The sequence below is a fragment of the Sander vitreus genome, chromosome 22 (genome assembly GCF_031162955.1).
Source record: "Sander vitreus isolate 19-12246 chromosome 22, sanVit1, whole genome shotgun sequence".
Classification (NCBI taxonomy): domain Eukaryota; kingdom Metazoa; phylum Chordata; class Actinopteri; order Perciformes; family Percidae; genus Sander; species Sander vitreus.
The window spans coordinates 17,162,631-17,179,488 of NC_135876.1; the positions used below are offsets into that span (position 1 = coordinate 17,162,631).

At 41.0% G+C, this 16,858-nt stretch overlaps 1 protein-coding gene across 1 annotated transcript in view; it reads right to left on the reverse strand.

The window, feature by feature from the left end:
* Positions 1-16,858, reverse strand: part of ptprn2 (protein tyrosine phosphatase receptor type N2) — a 130,722-nt gene that overhangs the window by 87,612 nt on the left and 26,252 nt on the right. Inside the window, exons 4-9 of the mRNA XM_078280574.1 lie at positions 11,357-11,592; positions 8,794-9,247; positions 8,318-8,614; positions 8,028-8,068; positions 7,061-7,479; positions 2,547-2,633 (exon numbers count right to left, since the gene is read on the reverse strand). Coding sequence (XP_078136700.1) covers positions 2,547-2,633; positions 7,061-7,479; positions 8,028-8,068; positions 8,318-8,614; positions 8,794-9,247; positions 11,357-11,592 — 1,534 coding nt within the window. The remainder of the gene's footprint in view (positions 1-2,546; positions 2,634-7,060; positions 7,480-8,027; positions 8,069-8,317; positions 8,615-8,793; positions 9,248-11,356; positions 11,593-16,858) is intronic.

The following is a 16,858-nucleotide window of genomic DNA, read 5'->3' on the forward strand; positions in this document are numbered from 1 at the left end:
CGCTGTGATCATGGATATATGCAAAAGTGGAATAAAGTACATTTACTCAAGTACTGTACTAGAATACAGTATTCCCAATGTATGCTACCTTGTACAAAAACCTAAGAGGAAAATATCTTTTAAGTACACTAACAGTATAGCTACTAGTCATTTTGAAGATGCAGATATACAGATAGAACTTATCATCTGATGATTTGTTGTGAGACTACACCATCACCAAAGCAGGAGAAAGCAAGGACAAGGGAGAAAAACAAACAAAACGAAATAAAACCGAAATAGATAGATACATGGATACAAGAAAGGGAGGCTAAATTAGAAATGGATAAATTAATGAATAAAGAAATAAAACTCTGGCCTGATCCAGTTTTCCGGATCTGTCCTGCTTGCCCCGACACATCTATCGTCCCAGGGGCTCGACCGGAGATGCAACCTAACCTTTATTTTTTCTCTTCTCTCGCTTTCTCCCTATGATTGTTGTTATCGTTATTATTGTTAATGTCCCTTTTTTTTCATTCCGTTCTTTTGTTTCCTTCTCTTTTCTCTCTACACACACAACTCCCATATGCACACATACACCTACTCGCGTGCATAGTAAAATAAGAAATTATAAATGTATCTACATCTCTGTATTCAATTTTACTCTGGTATATTAATTACTTAAAATTGTCTGTATTTCTATCCTTTTTTGTCATTTTTTCTTCTTGCCTTGACACAGAAAAAAAAAAACTAGAAAGTGATATATACAAAATTAGCTTGACCTTAACCAGCTACAACATAAATGCAGGGGTTTTTCAAAGTTTTGACAAATTGGCACCATTAAAAGTATGCTGAATTAGCTATTAGCCATTCCTGTTTGCAATGTACCCATGTGTGTAGAGATAACTATCACTAGATTATATTGATACTGAAGAAAGCTTAAAAATGTGATGATTCTCAGGCAAATTCTGGGATTACATATAAGGAGGGTCTTTTTTCTATGACTTTTAAGCAGCTGTTAATGGTATCTTTGGAAAGATATGTATCATGTCTGTGTGTTCAGTTTTTACTGAGTTATGACTCAGAGTGAAGACTAATTTTGACGAAAATTGTGCCTCACAGTCTGAAAACTCTGCATTAATGCATCAGTAAAGCTGGGTGATATGGTTGGAATTAATATCAGGATATTAATACGTTTTTCCGTGTCAAAATATACAAATGCAAAACCACATAATGAAATTCAATTCACTATAATGAACTATGTTCCACAAGGATAATATTGAATTAGCACTGAGCCCTTTTCAGCACAAATAACAATAACCAGTAATAATTTGCCAATAATATAATATTTTAAATTTTATATATATATATATATATATATATATACATTGTGCAGAATGAGTACTACGTTTTGCTGATAAAACTTCTATACGTTAACTAATGTAAAATGTTGAATGCATGACTTGTAATTGTACTTGTAATAAGGTAGTACTTTATTGTAGTTTTTCTGCTTTTACTTGAGTAAAAGATCTGAATACTTCTTCCACCACTGGATATATGAATGCTTATACATTGCAATAATGCCACTGGCTATTCATCCGCATCCAAATAACAACATCAATCACTACTGTGTGCATCAGGAGTTGATTCTGAGTGATATGAAATGACAGGTGTAATAACAAGATTGACTCAATCAGTGCCGGCACGATGACATGTCCTGGTGTTCTTGCTCATTGAAACTAAATCCAAAGCTTGAATTTAAAGATGGGGAGCAGAACGTCTCCTTGGTTGCATTTAAGGTCACTGTGTATTTTCAATGTTGAACACTAGATACAGAGAGTGCTGTCTGAGCCAGAGTACAGCCGCAGACTGCAGTGAGTGGCTTTGGTGTTCATATGCTGCGGGTGTTACTGAACCACCCAGACTTCACTTCTCCTGCAGGAGCATCTTGAAAGGCTTGTCAGATCTTAGGCGAACACATCTCCTCTGCCTGCTACATGGGCTGACACCAAATGTACAGCAGAACCATGGTACAAGCACAAACCAGCTCGGGTTCAAGGACAGTTTGCCCGCTCATTAATATATTAACCGCCTCCTGCTGGACTACTTTCTCTATTCTCAGCTCTCGATCCACTGCTGCTTCCCTTTCTCTCTCTTCACCTCTCACTGAGAGTCGTTTGATGGCTTGACTGCTCCCTTTTTGACAAGGCGTACATTGACAATAGTGGCGAGGCAGTGTTTTGAATGCAATGGAGACATGAGCATGTGTCTGGAGGTAATTAGGCCTGATTTCTCTCCCTGCGAGAAGTCAAACACTCCAAAAGGTCAGAAAAACAACAAATACCTACAGTCTCTGGCAGCTTGGCACAGATGTCTTCACACAAACAGTCTTTGCAACTTCTGGACAACCTTCACTCTGTTTCCCCGAGCTCAAAGGCACAAAACAAAACCATTTGAAATGCTTTAAATGTGGCCAATTATCTTTTATGTGATGAATGGCTTGTAAACTGCAAGGTAAATCGTTATTGCCACAATGTGGGCATGTACAGGGTGTTTGTGTTTGTACATACGAGAGCTGGGTGAGGTCTGCTGCATGGAGGTTCAGCCTCTGTGTCAGCCGCTCCATCAGATCCGAGCCCTGGTCAGTGGTGAGGGAGCTGGGGGAGAAACACACAGACAGCTGGACGTCACGTTTGGAGGTCCACACCCATTCAACATCAACGCAGCTATTCAGCCGTTAAAATGCTATTTTATTTAGGGAGATGCTGCCACAATTCATAACCACAAATGGGTCATTGCACACAAGAAAAGCCACGGTTGTCTGAATGGATGTACTGCACACATGTACACACTCGTGGACAGACACACAGGCACGCGCAAAAACAAACAAACACACAAAGAGCCATGCCAAGGGAAAAGGGATCAGCTGCCTCTTCAGGCTTGGTAAATCACCTGCTTTTTTCAGCAATGAGACAAACAATAAGGTGCAAATGGAACCTGCATGAGGTGTAATGGCTGTATCATATGAACGCGGCTTTCTCTCCCTTTCTCTCGCTCATCTTTCTTTTTCTTCGCCACATTCACTTTCTCTCGCGAGCACGTACACCCAAAGTAAACCATGATAACACAAAGTACACAGACACACGGGCACGCACGCGCCCTCACGGTGAGATGAGAATAATAAGGTGCAAATGGAATGGAGGTGAAGTGTAATGGTGGTCTGATAAAGCCATGCCTCATCACAGCTCAGTCCGAGGCTGCTCTCTCACTCAGAGAGTAAATCGCCAAGGAAATAGACCAAACAAAGGCAATCTGCAGGCCAACGCGCTGGATGGAGGAAATGAGAAGGGCAGACACACACAAACACAAACCCACACAGAAAGCTACTTTATTGCTGACAGCTTAAACTGGAATCACTGAAAGTGCCAAGTGACTGCAAGGTGACATGCACCAAAAAGGCATGGATCATAATGAGACATTGCTCGAATTTTGTTAGCATAGAAATGAGAAATGAACTGGGAACCAATTCCATACAGTGCTGGGTTTTGAGTGCATTATCAGCTATACTGTATGTTTCATTTTTTTTCCAGGTATTCAGCATCCTCTCACAGTTAAAAACAGTTTCACAATAATTTTACATATTCAAGGCTAAAATTATGCTGAGACATTCTATTGTTTTTCCTGCATTTTACACCACAATACAGCAGCTTGGGTGGCTCTTTTTTCTCCACTTGTTTGAGGGGTTTTGAAAGTTAAAGATTCCGAAGCAATTCCAGACACGTTTGCATCCCTCTGCGGTAATTCGAGCAACTGGAGAGCTCCAGGAGTGACTTGGTTGTTGATGCAAGCACTTTTCCCCTTGGGTTTCTCTGTCTCTTTCTCTTCTATCCATACCTTTCCACTTCCCCCCTTACACCTCCCTCCTATTCCCCAAACCCCCCACTATCACCACCACAATGTCAGGAGCTGTCAGATAAGCAGGTTTGCGTAGCCTCTCTGCAGGGTGCGAAGGAGCTGGGGATAACAACCGTGCAATCATGAGGTCTGCAGCAAATGCAGAGCCCTCTATAGGTCAACTATAGGTGTCCACATGGTGGGCTGAGGATAGACGAGGAGGAGGTGAAGATATTTTATTTAGAAGGTGACCTGTCTCTTTCCTCTGGCACAAACTCACCTACATACTGGGTTTACGTCTCAATCTGCATTTCTATATGTGTGGCAATAAGGTGACAAAGATTGTGCCATCGTTCCTTTATGAGCCTATACGTGCGTTGAACAGGTGAAGGACAACGCACTGACACCGGACTCGATAACGCCATAAAGGGATTTGAGAGAGGGCCAAGGGGGAAGACACAGTCGATAGGAACTTATCTTTGCTGAGCCTGAGCTGACTGAGAGGTGAGAGAGAAGGAGAGGGAGGGAACTACCCTTCCTGACAAAGTATCATCATTAAAGCTGTAATACAGCACAGTAATACCCACACACTAAGGGATTTATCATCCCTGCTTTTGTAATCAGGTGCAGCGCACACTAAGGATTTCAAACTGCAGTATTCTTTTCCATAAAGACTGGAATATGTGGGTGGCTTTAGACAGACATCATGTCTCTTAAAGGCAGTTTTAAGTAACTGAACAAAGAAGAGACATATGCTTGGTATTAAGGTGTGTAAAATGAGTCTGCCTTAAAACGGGTCCAGCCGTACGTCTGACTGGTGAGTGGAGCGGTAAACTATATAAAACTGTGAGCTACACCGTTACGTTGGTTGATAATAACCACTTAAGAACAAGACAGTGGCTTTTACAAGGTTGTCAGGGATGACTTTTGCATGTAAGGGGTTAATGACATGCTGTAGATCAATCTAGTGACAGAGTCTGCACTGCTGTCGACAGTAAAGCTACAGTTAATATGACTGCAACTCACAGACAGTACATCTATAATGTTGCATAGGACAGCTGCCACAGCACATCTCTGTGTTTTATACTCTACAATGCAATGCAATTCTGTTTTTAAGGCATTTATTGCGTTTATTTTTATTGGAACAAGTACATAACATTGGTCAATGTCCCATACCACACGATTTATAGTCTAACTAGAGGAACCTTTATACAAATACACACAACTCAACATGAAAACACAGACCAAACACAAAACACAAACAGCAATATAATAAAATGCCCACAAATTCTAATAAAAGGCACCTCATTATTTGTAATGATTACTCGTCTGATCTTTCTACTTGCATTTAGGTGCAGGCAGTCAGTTTAAATGGCTATCCAGCCCATATTTAATATACAAGAATCATTACGTTTTACGTTTTAGGTAATCATTATAATCATTATTTGTACAGTATGTATTATAAATATTGAGACACCTACCATCTCATTCCTCAATTTCTAATCTTTTTTTTAGGGCTGTCAAACGATTACATTTTCTTAATCGCGATTAATCGTTGAATTTCTATAGTTAATCGCGATTAATCGCATGTTTTATCACATGATTAAAATTCTATTATTTTGCATTTCACAACTGTTTTTAAGTACATATAAACAATGGAAAGCCATTCTTTTTTTTTTTTTTTTACTTATTTTTTATTTATCATAAACAGTCAGCTTAGACTTACATAGTAACATAAAGAGGTATCTGATCAGACCAAAATTTAAAAATAAATAAGTAAATAAATAGAATAAAATAAAGTGAAAACATAAAAAATAAATAAAGAATGAAAAGCCATTCTTACCAGTGTATCTTGATTGGGAATCAAATGAATGAAAAGAAAGTGACTTTATGAACTTGATTTTAAGATTTGTATTTGTTTATTATATATTTAATCTAGTCACCAACAACTATGAATGCACCAAGAAGCTGTAAATTACCAGTTTCATTGAACGCACCGTCTGTGTTTTTCTGACAACAGCAGCTGCAGATTGTTACATCCCGGTGTCGGAATCCTAGCTGTCAGCATTGTAACCGTGTTTAATCCAGCTACTAGCTAGCGGTAGGCTAACGTTAGCTGCTGTCGAGTATAGAGCTCAACAGTCCCGCCCCTCCTCTGAGAGAAACTTGGGTTCCGGAAGTAAATTTCCCATTCATTTCTCCCATTGACGTCTGGAAAAATCTGTATATAAAGAGTTTTAGACCATGCCTTAGGCTAACCAGGTGGTACGTGACTCATAAGCATACAACGTATCATTTCGAGTAAAAAAACGAACAGAAAATCCCAAAAAAGTCAAAGGTACAAGACTGTGTACATAGCATCATCTCAGAGCAAAGGAACTACTCCTCCCATAAACCACCGCACACCAATGAACAAAGGAAGCCAACGTTAGTTTAGCTAACAGCTAATTCGGGTAACCGCTAGCTGACAGCATGTAATAACTTTAAAAGACCCTCAAAATAAAACCTGAAAATAACCTGAAAATAACCGTTAACATATATAACGGCTGTTACGTCAGTTGTAGATGGCTTTACCCAGTGTTAAGTTTGAGTTAACGTTATTTTAGACTGAATCAAGCTGTCAGCTAGCGGTTAGCCGAATTAGCTGTTAGCTAAACTAACGTTAGCTTCCCGGCAGAGGTTAACGTCAGAAGTGTGGAATAGATCGTGATCATGATCGTGATCGTGATTTGTGCAGTGTCGTAAATCCTCGTGACAGATCGTGCAGGCAGCACAGATCGGGTACTGACACCCCCCTCCTCACCAGCATGAGTTCCACCAATCAGAGGCATCACTGTGGGATTGTGTGATTGTTCAGGATTGTGGGTAATGAAGTACTTATCCAAGACATAGCGAATAAAAGACGCGATTAATATGATTAATACGATTAAAAAAATTATGCTTGATCCCCCTTAATCGCATCGCGATTAACGCGATAATGCTGACAGCCCTAATTTTTTATAAACTACACTTTGTTATTCTGTATACAGGGGTGAAGCACCATCTTAGGTTCCTCACCCTGTATGTGTATCCTTTCTTGGCTAGAAAGATACAATATTGTTTCAAAATATTATGATATAGAAATTATATATTACAATCTGAATCATTGTAATATCAATATGTGATATTGTATTATCTGTATCATACTCACTCTTTGCCGGTGATAATGTAGCCAAAGTGCCTGTCCTTCCCTCTGCTGGAAAACTCCTTCACTGCCACGTGGACCAGCTGAGTTTTGACTCTCATGTCCTTCTTCTGCGGCTCCTCCAGCTGCTTTTTCCCCGCTGGGGCCTGATTCCCCTGCATCCACCTCTGGATCTCTGAGTCCACCTGAGCGTCAGGCCCATCTGCACCACCGGTTAAACGAAGGGTGGAGCCTTCCTTCACAGGGATGGTCTTCTCCTCCCAGGGGTGGGGTACCAGAACTTGGCCCTGCGTCGTCCGGCTTTGGACATTTTCCTGTCCAACCATTTTCCGGAGTGGAGCTGGTGGCCCAATGTTGACCTCTGGAGCATCATCGAAGGGCTCCATGTTGAGGTAGTCAAGCAGCTTGGAGAAGAAGGCTGCATGCTGTGTTAAATCAAAGAATATTTCTCTTTAGAGTAGTGAAGGCATTTTCTACTACATTTTCTACATTACTTTTAGTTTGCTTTTAGAAGAGAGTTTATTACATTCTGGGGGAAAATGAATTCATAACTTGAATAGAGACTTCTATTAGATATGTCAATCAATTAAAAGGTGTGAATTTGTGTTGCATTCACTGACATTTCTATATCTGAGTGCTGGGCCAAGGTCTAATGACTTCCTTTTTGCTATTACTATTAAAGGGTGCATTCAGTAGCTATATTTACTTACTAAGAGTTGAGCAACAGACAACAACATTCATATCGCTTTTAAAGGTCCATTAAATGAAAATATAGAGGGTAGACAACAGTATTTTATAAGATCCTGCAGTTGCTTTCAAGTTCTTATAATTCAACAGTAAATGCTAGTCTTCACAACTTTTAAATCATCCCTATTTGAAGTAGCCATTCAAAAGTGAATAAAGTGTAAGTTTGGACATGGCTCGCTCCCTGAGAAACCAATTTGTTGGTTGAGCAGAATAATTTTAAATTCACCTTGTCAACAGTCTCTTTGTCTGCGCCGTCTATTTGTTGGCCTGGAAACAAACACAATTTATGTGAGCAGATTGTGTGAAAACTGAAGTGTATCTCTTATGTAATTAGCAATGAAAAAACAGTTATGACTCAAAATGAAAGACTCAAAAATACATTTGGCAGCACTTTCTATGAGGGTTATACAACCAAAGCATTATTGACGTATTTATAAACTTAGAATGCCTTATACTCTTATATCTATGGTAGAAAATAAATCCACAAGTATCTCTTTCTCAGCAGAAGACACTTACCTTGATGTTTCATTCTCAGTGTGTCTTTCTGGTTTAGATCCTGCCCTTTGTCTGATTTCAGGTCCTGGTCTTGATTCAGTTGCATGGCTGCCAGTGGGTCCCTGTTACCCTCCATGTCCCCCCTGGAGTCAGCGGCTCCTGGTCCTGGTTGTGCCCCAACGACAGGCCGTTCCTCATCCACTTCCTGCAGCGCTCCTGTGATGACCCCAGCCAGCTGGTCCAGGTCTTTACCAATCAAAGCCTCCATGTTGATGCTGTGCCTTCCCAGCTGGTTCACCATATTATGGATGAATCGCTCTGGACAGGAAAGAGAGAAGAATGAAAACCCACAATCAAGAGAACATTTCTATCACTTAAATGTAAAACAAAATCCCACAATTTTCCATAAAAAAAGCAAACAAACAAAGAAACAAACAAAACAATTAGGAACATTGTGTTGCAAATATAAAAGCCAGTGTGAAAAAAGTGGATCTTACCATCCATGACACTAAGAGGCTCTTTGACGGTCAGTTGGTTTGAGCCAGCCTTGAGCAGAAGTCTGTCTAGATCAGGCCTTTGGGTTTTGGAGCCAAAAACCACCTGAGACTGCGGCTCTGCATGATTGCTTGGAGCTGGCCGGATGTAGCTGAGGTAGTGGAGCTTTCCTTTGGGCCACGCAGCCTTGCCACCTGGGGAGCTCTGCTGAGTGCTCGGTACCTCTGCAAGAAGCCGTTCCAGCTGGCTGGATAGCAGTTTGCTCCTTACTGGGTCCCGGTTGGAATAGGTTGTACTGAGCTTGGGGTGTCTGCCCTCTCCACTCTGTCTGAATACTTTGGTGACTGGAGGTTGGCCAGCTCCTTTCTGATGGCTGTAGATAGTGGTCTCTTTCCAGCCCTGCTGCGGTTTTGACCGGCTGGGCTCCAAATGATCCTCAGACTTGATGTCTTCAATCTACAACACAAAATGCCACTTAGCACATGCAGAGCATTGTTAATATGTCAAACATTATGTAGCCATGCTAGAGGCGTGGCTCTGGGGACGGCTGATGGAAATATTTCCACAAGACTTTCATGAATTACTTTTTTTTCTTATGTGTAACTATGTCCATATACCTCCTTAGGCCAAGTGTAATTAGATGTTTATGATACCAAAATAGCTGCAAAACTAATGACATTCCCATCAGCTTCAGCTGTATTTTGAGTTTAGTGCTGATTAGCATGCTAACATGCTAAACTAAGATGGTGAACATTACACCTTCTAAACATCAGAATGCTAGCAATGTCATTGTGAATGAATGAAGTGAAGCTAAAGTGACAATATTCATATGCTGAATCTTCAACCTAGTTTCAGCTCTGCAATAGTTTTTTCCCCCAATAAAAACATTAGATGGGTTGCGCTGGGTCAGCATTGTTGTGACAGGCTTTAGTATAAAAAGAGAAGCAACCTGGGCTCGACTAGACAGGACAGGATATGAATAGGGATTCTAGATCAAAGACAACTGCCCTTGGAAATTGCATTATGGAATCATAGATGAGATAGTGTCACTCAAAGAGTAATTTCATGCATTTCCACAACAAACTTTAAAAGCATATCCCTTCTGTCAGAGAAGTAGCAGCAATCCCTTATCTAAAAAGAAGTGAGTCATCGGATTTCAGATTTAGCCATATGAATTTATATTTGACACATGATGAATTATGTGTTCACATCATAACGCACTGGTACACAGGCATCTAGAGGCCTTTTAACTATTTTGGCATTGTTGTTGGTATTAATGTTGGCAAGAAAATGTGTGATTTTGTCCTTTCTTCTCTCTGTGAGGAAGATAAATAATTCCTTTCGTCTGAATCATAAGGACCCACACTTAAATTCAGCATAAAGTATATCCGATCCACTGAGCAGCATTATTATCCATGTCTCTGTGACACTTATACTAGCTATCTCCCTTGGTGCCATTTTCTGTCCTTCAAATGTATATAGAGAAAATGTCAGTCTTTCCGAGCCCGGCATACTGAGAGGCCATAATGGCATTAGCACAGCGAGACGGGGGTGCTCTGCCATTCATGCTAACCATGTTTGCCTTTTTCCATCACACTACACAACAAAGGACCTCGTCTCATCAATAAGGAAGGTCCTGAACTCTTCAACTTTGCATTATGGCTGCACTGACACAGCAGCAGGAAGCAGTTTGGCTATGAAGGATGCAAAGCACATTGCACACAAAGCCCGGGTTCCACCCTAAAAATGAGGATTGAATAATGTAAAGAGGTGATGGAAGATCTTTGTGTAAAAGGGTCCCTGCTCAGTGGGAGTGGAAGACGAAGACAGAAAGCAAGAAACAAAAGCGTTGCGGGGACAAGAGGGCGACCCCAGCAAAAGAAATACTGACTCTTTTTCAAAAGGAATAGGAAGAGGCCCTTCCATAATTCAGCCAAGGAAAACCTTTTTTGTTTTGTTTTTGTTTACTTTGTGGACCAATATTTCTAGCCTTAACCCTGGACCTAAATGTAATATCTCTAGCAGTTACATTACGACATTAAAACATAGTATCTTAAATGGTGACTCCAACAATTTAATATGTCACTTTCTTGAAGTTCAGGGATCTGCCAGAGACAGATTTAAAAAATGGTCAAAACTGAAGCAGCAGAGGCTGAGATATCTTGAAATTTAGTATCTCTAGTATAGACTAAGCTCCAAAAACACTGTATCTTCCATAACCCTGCCTCATAAATGTGCTCGTCTTTCAAACCACACACCTCCAGTTTGTAGGAGGCTTTCTGAAAAAGAAAATCTTAAGCCCAAGCCTATAGATAACCCAACAAAACTTAAGAAAGCTCCTTTCAGAGCCACAGAAGACATCATACAACTGTTTTCACAGACTGAGTAGTACTCCTTGTGAAGAGTACATTTAACTTCATGTGTAAAATCTGTGGCATGCCCCGTTAAGTCTCTCATTAAAACTCTTCTATTATTACCCTGTATGATTTTTGTGCACTTGTCACACCTGTCTAATCCATTCTAAGTCAGCAACTGCTACAAGTCTACAGAGTATAAGACTCTTACCTGAACGTTGGCTCCCTGTCGTTGGATTCCATGTTGTCCATCGACCTCAGACTGCGGCACATAGCTCAAGCCCTTCAGGTATTGCTGAAGGTTTCTGCTTAGTGTCCTGTCTCTGGAGCTGCTGTAGGTGGTCAGGGGGCTTGGAGCTGTGGCCTGATGGCGGAGAGGAACGGTCCTCAGTTTGGAGAGCTCTCTAGAGATGATCTTCTGGGTGATGTCGTCCTGCCACGTCAAACCTGGAAACAAAGAGGTCACATTAAAATTCACCTTCAACAATGAAAATAAGTAGCATATGATGGAGAGTTTAAACCCTTTGGTCGTGGGGTCTTTGAAACACCTCTTGACTCAATATAAGCTTAAAACAATAACATTTCTGCAGATATCTCCAGGTCAAACATTACTTTGGAAAATAAATTATACAAAGCAGATAGTGGACCTAATTTGGTCAACATATTCATTGATGCATATAAGGTTAAATACAACTAACATCTGTTATTAAGATTATACAATAAAATACAAAACTCCAAAAACTACTCGACTGATAAAAATAAAATATGGGAAAGCCAGGCTAAAACTACCAACTTTAGTTCCTGACTTTGTTATTGATATTTCCAAAATTGTTGAATGTTGGAGGCAAAATTGCTGACCAGTTTCATACTTTCTGGGCTTTTATTTTTTCATATATCATTGCTTGACATTCCTAAAGAGATAAATAAAAAAAGATTTGGAATAGAGGTTGCTTGCCTGGATAAACTTGAGGAATATCTCTTTCTTTTGTCTTGCAAGAAAGCCATCACATGGAAATAACAGCAGGCTCCAACAAAGAATGACTGGTATGTAATTGTCAATGCAATAAACTGAAACATCGACCTATATCCTAAGACTACGATGTGAACCATATTTAAAATACAGAGGGGGAAATTGACTATATACAGGATATGCCTGTGAGATGTAACATATAGTATGCCATTCAATATTGATTTTGCATAAAAAAAAAAAAATACAATCTCTCATCTATTACGTTGTAAATATTGTAAGAAATATTGGTGACTGTGGCCGGGTTAGCTCAGTTGGTAGAGCAGGCGCACATGTATAAAGGTTTACTCCTTGACGCAGCGGCCGTGGGTTCTACTCTGACCTGCGGCCCTTTGCTGCATGTCGTTCCCCCTCTCTCTCTCCCCTTTCATGTCTTCATCTGTCCTGTGGAAATAAAGGCCTAAAAATGCCCCCAAAAATAATCTTATAACAAATATTGGTGACTGTACAGTATCTATGTTATCTACTTTGGGGAAACTGTTAGAGTTCTCTTAGCGTTACAGGGTAAACAAAAGAACAAGGATGAAGTCTAAAATTATGACACACTAAAAGGAAGCCATGCCTACACATTCACACTCATACACAAGACATGTACCCACACAGACATGTACCCACACACAGACATGTACCCACACACCCACATACCCACACACACACACACACACACACACCCACACACACACACACACACCCACACACACACACACACACACACACACACACACACACACACACACACACACACACACACACACACAGTCAACAAGCCCAGGGAGAATGTCACACTGCCTGACGCCTTGCCAACATCTCTGCTGATTGCCAACACATAGTTGGGATGCAGAACTCCTGGGCGGGGGCAAAGCGCACTGGTGCCAGGACCAGATGGAGCTACCCAAGCAAAAAAGATATCCAAAACATGGCCCCATTCCCAATGAGCCAAGAGGCACAGCATTCCATCGACATAGAGCATAGGAATACCACAGATATTGTACTTTTTTAAGGAGCCAAGATGTTCACTGATGACACTTCATTTCAGTGCACACACATCTTTTAATGAGATAGAAGTAATTATGTTGTGAGGAAGGATTAGATTCCTAGCTGCCACATACCTAACTTTTTAGGACTCATCTAAAGAAACAAGGCTGCTCGTAATGATGTGGACATGTTTAATAACAATAAATTAGCAGCCTGGGTTTAAATATACAAACAAAATGAAAGTATTTACACCGCAGAATGTCTTCATTAGCCTGGTTTCTCACCCATAGACTCTGGGTATTCTCATAGATATTCATAAGCACCAGATGAGGATCTGAGCAATGCAGAGCAGCTACAGATGCCTCCAGTCATTCTTGGCAGCGCTGAATGGAGCACAAAGCAGCGTATGTTGTCACTGTTCTGGAACGCAGCTCAGCCATCCATCCGTACAACAATGACAGTTAACTACCCATGGCTTAACTGATGTGGTGTATACTTGTGTTATATATTAGCGTGGTGATGATCATTTATGCTATCATCATAGCATGGTGATGGGGAAATTAGGTCTGGCCCCTAAAGGATCCATATGGTACCTGCAGTTAACTGCAGCTGGCTAAATGGTTTCATGGTAAATGTGTGATGGCGCCACAACAGGATGAAGCTGGCTTCATTGACTGTGACACCTCTATCCCCTCCGTCTCCTGGGGGATGCACTCATTTCCATACATATCAGGTTGTTGTGTGTCTGTGATGGGCACACTTGAGGGGAAAAAGGAATGCCAGCGCAAATTACAGAATCAAAATGAGCCATTTTGTAGAAGAAAAAGTCGGAAAGAAAAGTGGTGGGGCCTTTATGGTTGGATTCCTCTCAATCAACCTCTCAGCTGATTATCCTGGCACTGAGGAGCTAAATGTCATGCAAATTCATCTGCAAGTCCAGAGAAAGAACGGGTTCCATCACCAAGTGCTGCCGGGTTTTTGCCTGTTAAGGATAGCATGCCGTCTCGTGGGGGGGGGGGGCTCCTAAATATTCAAAGCCTATTAGATGGGATCCTGTCTACATGTCCTGTAGTTTCATCTGCTGTTTTTGAAATGCAGATTTTCCCCTTTCCTTTACTTCTGTCCAACTGATTTTAAAGGCATTAATGGGAGAGAGCGTGAATAATTTAGCAGCAAGTTCTACCTAATTAGTAAAAATTAAATGTGTCAATTGAAATTTGACAGGAAAATTAAACCAATATTGCAATAGAAAATATTATGTTGTGTACAATGTCATTTATGTATCTTTAGAGTTTTCTAAAAATTACATTAAAGGGGTGATAGAATGATTATATAGGGTATTTAACACTGTTCCTTAAGGTCTCCTAATAGGGTATGTAACATTGGTTGGGCTGAAAATGGCCCGGGTGCTGTTCTATGGGCCCTAATGCTACCCTGTGAAATAGGCCTGATTGAAATGACAGGTTTTCTCCCTTATATGGCATGCTCATGAATGCCCGTCCCCTCCGTGCTGCTCCATGCACACCATCTCACACACACTGCACAGAAATTTTATACATTGTTCGCCTGCTATTTCATTACTAAATTCACTTCTGAGACTTTTTTATGCGAGAAATCAACTATGTCGAGCTCAAATATGTGCCGTTTTACGAAACTTGATGGCTAATTGCAAATTTGGTCCGACTGTGTCGAAGTTCAGAAGCTCCGCAGTCTAACGTGACAGCGGCCAGTGCTGCCTGGGTTGCTGCCTCGCCACCTGGCCTGTTCTCCTTCACAGACCCTGCTGTGAGCTGTATGGAGCTCTGTCACGGCTGGCAGCCCGCGGCGCTCCATACCCAGCGCAAAGTCACCGTTTCTAGGTTACTGGACTACCAAATGCCGCTGCCCTGACGGAGCTCCACGGCCGGCAGCCCGCTGGGCTCCATACCCAGCGCAAAGTCTTTTCTGGGTTCATAGAAATGAATGGCAAACATAGCCTCCTCCTAACGAGACCTCTAAAATTCACAAAAATGCATTAAATTGAAATCGGACAAAGGCGTTAGCTTTGTAAGACCTTAGGGTAGCTGTGATATAAATGTCGTCACAAATTCAAAGTGTAAATATACTAAATTTATGCCGAAACTGTCCCCGCAATCTTTTCCCATAGGACTGAATGGGAAACATAGCTAGCTAGCCTCCTCCTAACAAGACCTCTAAAATTCACAATAATGCATTAAATTGAAATCGGACAAAAGTGTTAGCTTTGTAAGACCTTAAGGTAGCTGTGATATAAATGCTGTGACGGATGTAAATATACTAAATTTATGTTGAAACTCACAGCGGGGTCTGTGAAGGAGGACAGGCCGGGCAACGAGGCAGCAACCCAGGCAGGCACTGGCCGCTGTCACTTTAGACTGCAGAGCTCCTGAACTCCGACACAGTCGGACTAAATTTGTAATTAGCCATCAATTTTCGTAAAACGGCACATATTTGAGCTCTACATAGTTGATTTATCGCATAAAAAAGTCTCAGAAGTGAATTTAGTAATGAAATAGCAGACGAACAATGTATAAAAGTTCTGAGAGCTGCGCAACCTAGATTCACAAGACAAACTGGTCCCAGATCAGTGGCCTATGTAAATTTTGGGGCGTGACAAAGGTACAAGGAAGAGCCAAATAAGGTACAGCCACCGAGTTGACGTCAACTATAGCTTTATTGAGATTCGCCTGTTTTCAGCAGCAGTTTCAAATTGTGAGATGTGCATAGGAAAGTGGTGTCAATGGGACTTTGAGGTTCTCTGTATGTCCTTTTTACCCACCAAACTGTTGTAATTCAACTATGACAAGGTAAACTCGGTTTTGCATTCTATCACCCCTTTAAAATAAAGTTCCGTGAATGAAGCCTGACTGCCTGACCACCTCTACTGAAGTAATTTCATACTGTCATTACTGCAAAACAGTCGGTGAACATCTACTAGGACACAAACAATTATTTGCCTGTGGAGGAAATCATTTTGCTCGAAGTAGAATCTGCAGCAGGTTTCTTTGAAATAATCCTGCCCCCTTCCCACAGATTCACATTCACCACGGACTCACACTGAACGGTTCAATAAAAGCACTCTTGTTGTTCTCTTAACAACTCCAGTTTACACATGGCATGTTAGTGTGTAAGTGTATCTGACTTTTTTTCTTTCCAGTACCATCTAGCAAGGTTGTCAAGGAACAGACAGAGCAGAATATAAGGAGGAAGAACAACAATAGTTTTTGTCGATTGTCCGTCAAAGAAAACATGTTTGTGCAGGAAGCAAAGTATCGCTGTGAGTAACGTGGTTTCAGTGGAACTGGAATGACATAATGTCAGTTTATAGTGACTGATTCTCCCTGACAGATGCCTCCTATCAATGCAAATGTCCCAATGCATCATCTTACTTCACTTGTTAGTACCATGAGTGTATCCATCGCTCGGCACAGGGTCAGGAGGTCAATCGACTGCAGGTTAGTGGTATATCAAGAACACCAGTATCACATTCTGACATTATCCTTTCTGATGTTGAGAGTACGGCACTTGACAGAAAAAAAATACTGAGCAGGAATTGAAAAATATGACATGAACTAGTTTAAAAAACACAGAATTAACCTTAATTTGCCCTGCAGTCCAAGTGACTGTTCGCTAAGCCCTAAATAAGCTAATGCTAAAACTTCATTTGGTTTTGTTGGTTTAGTTTGAAAACAA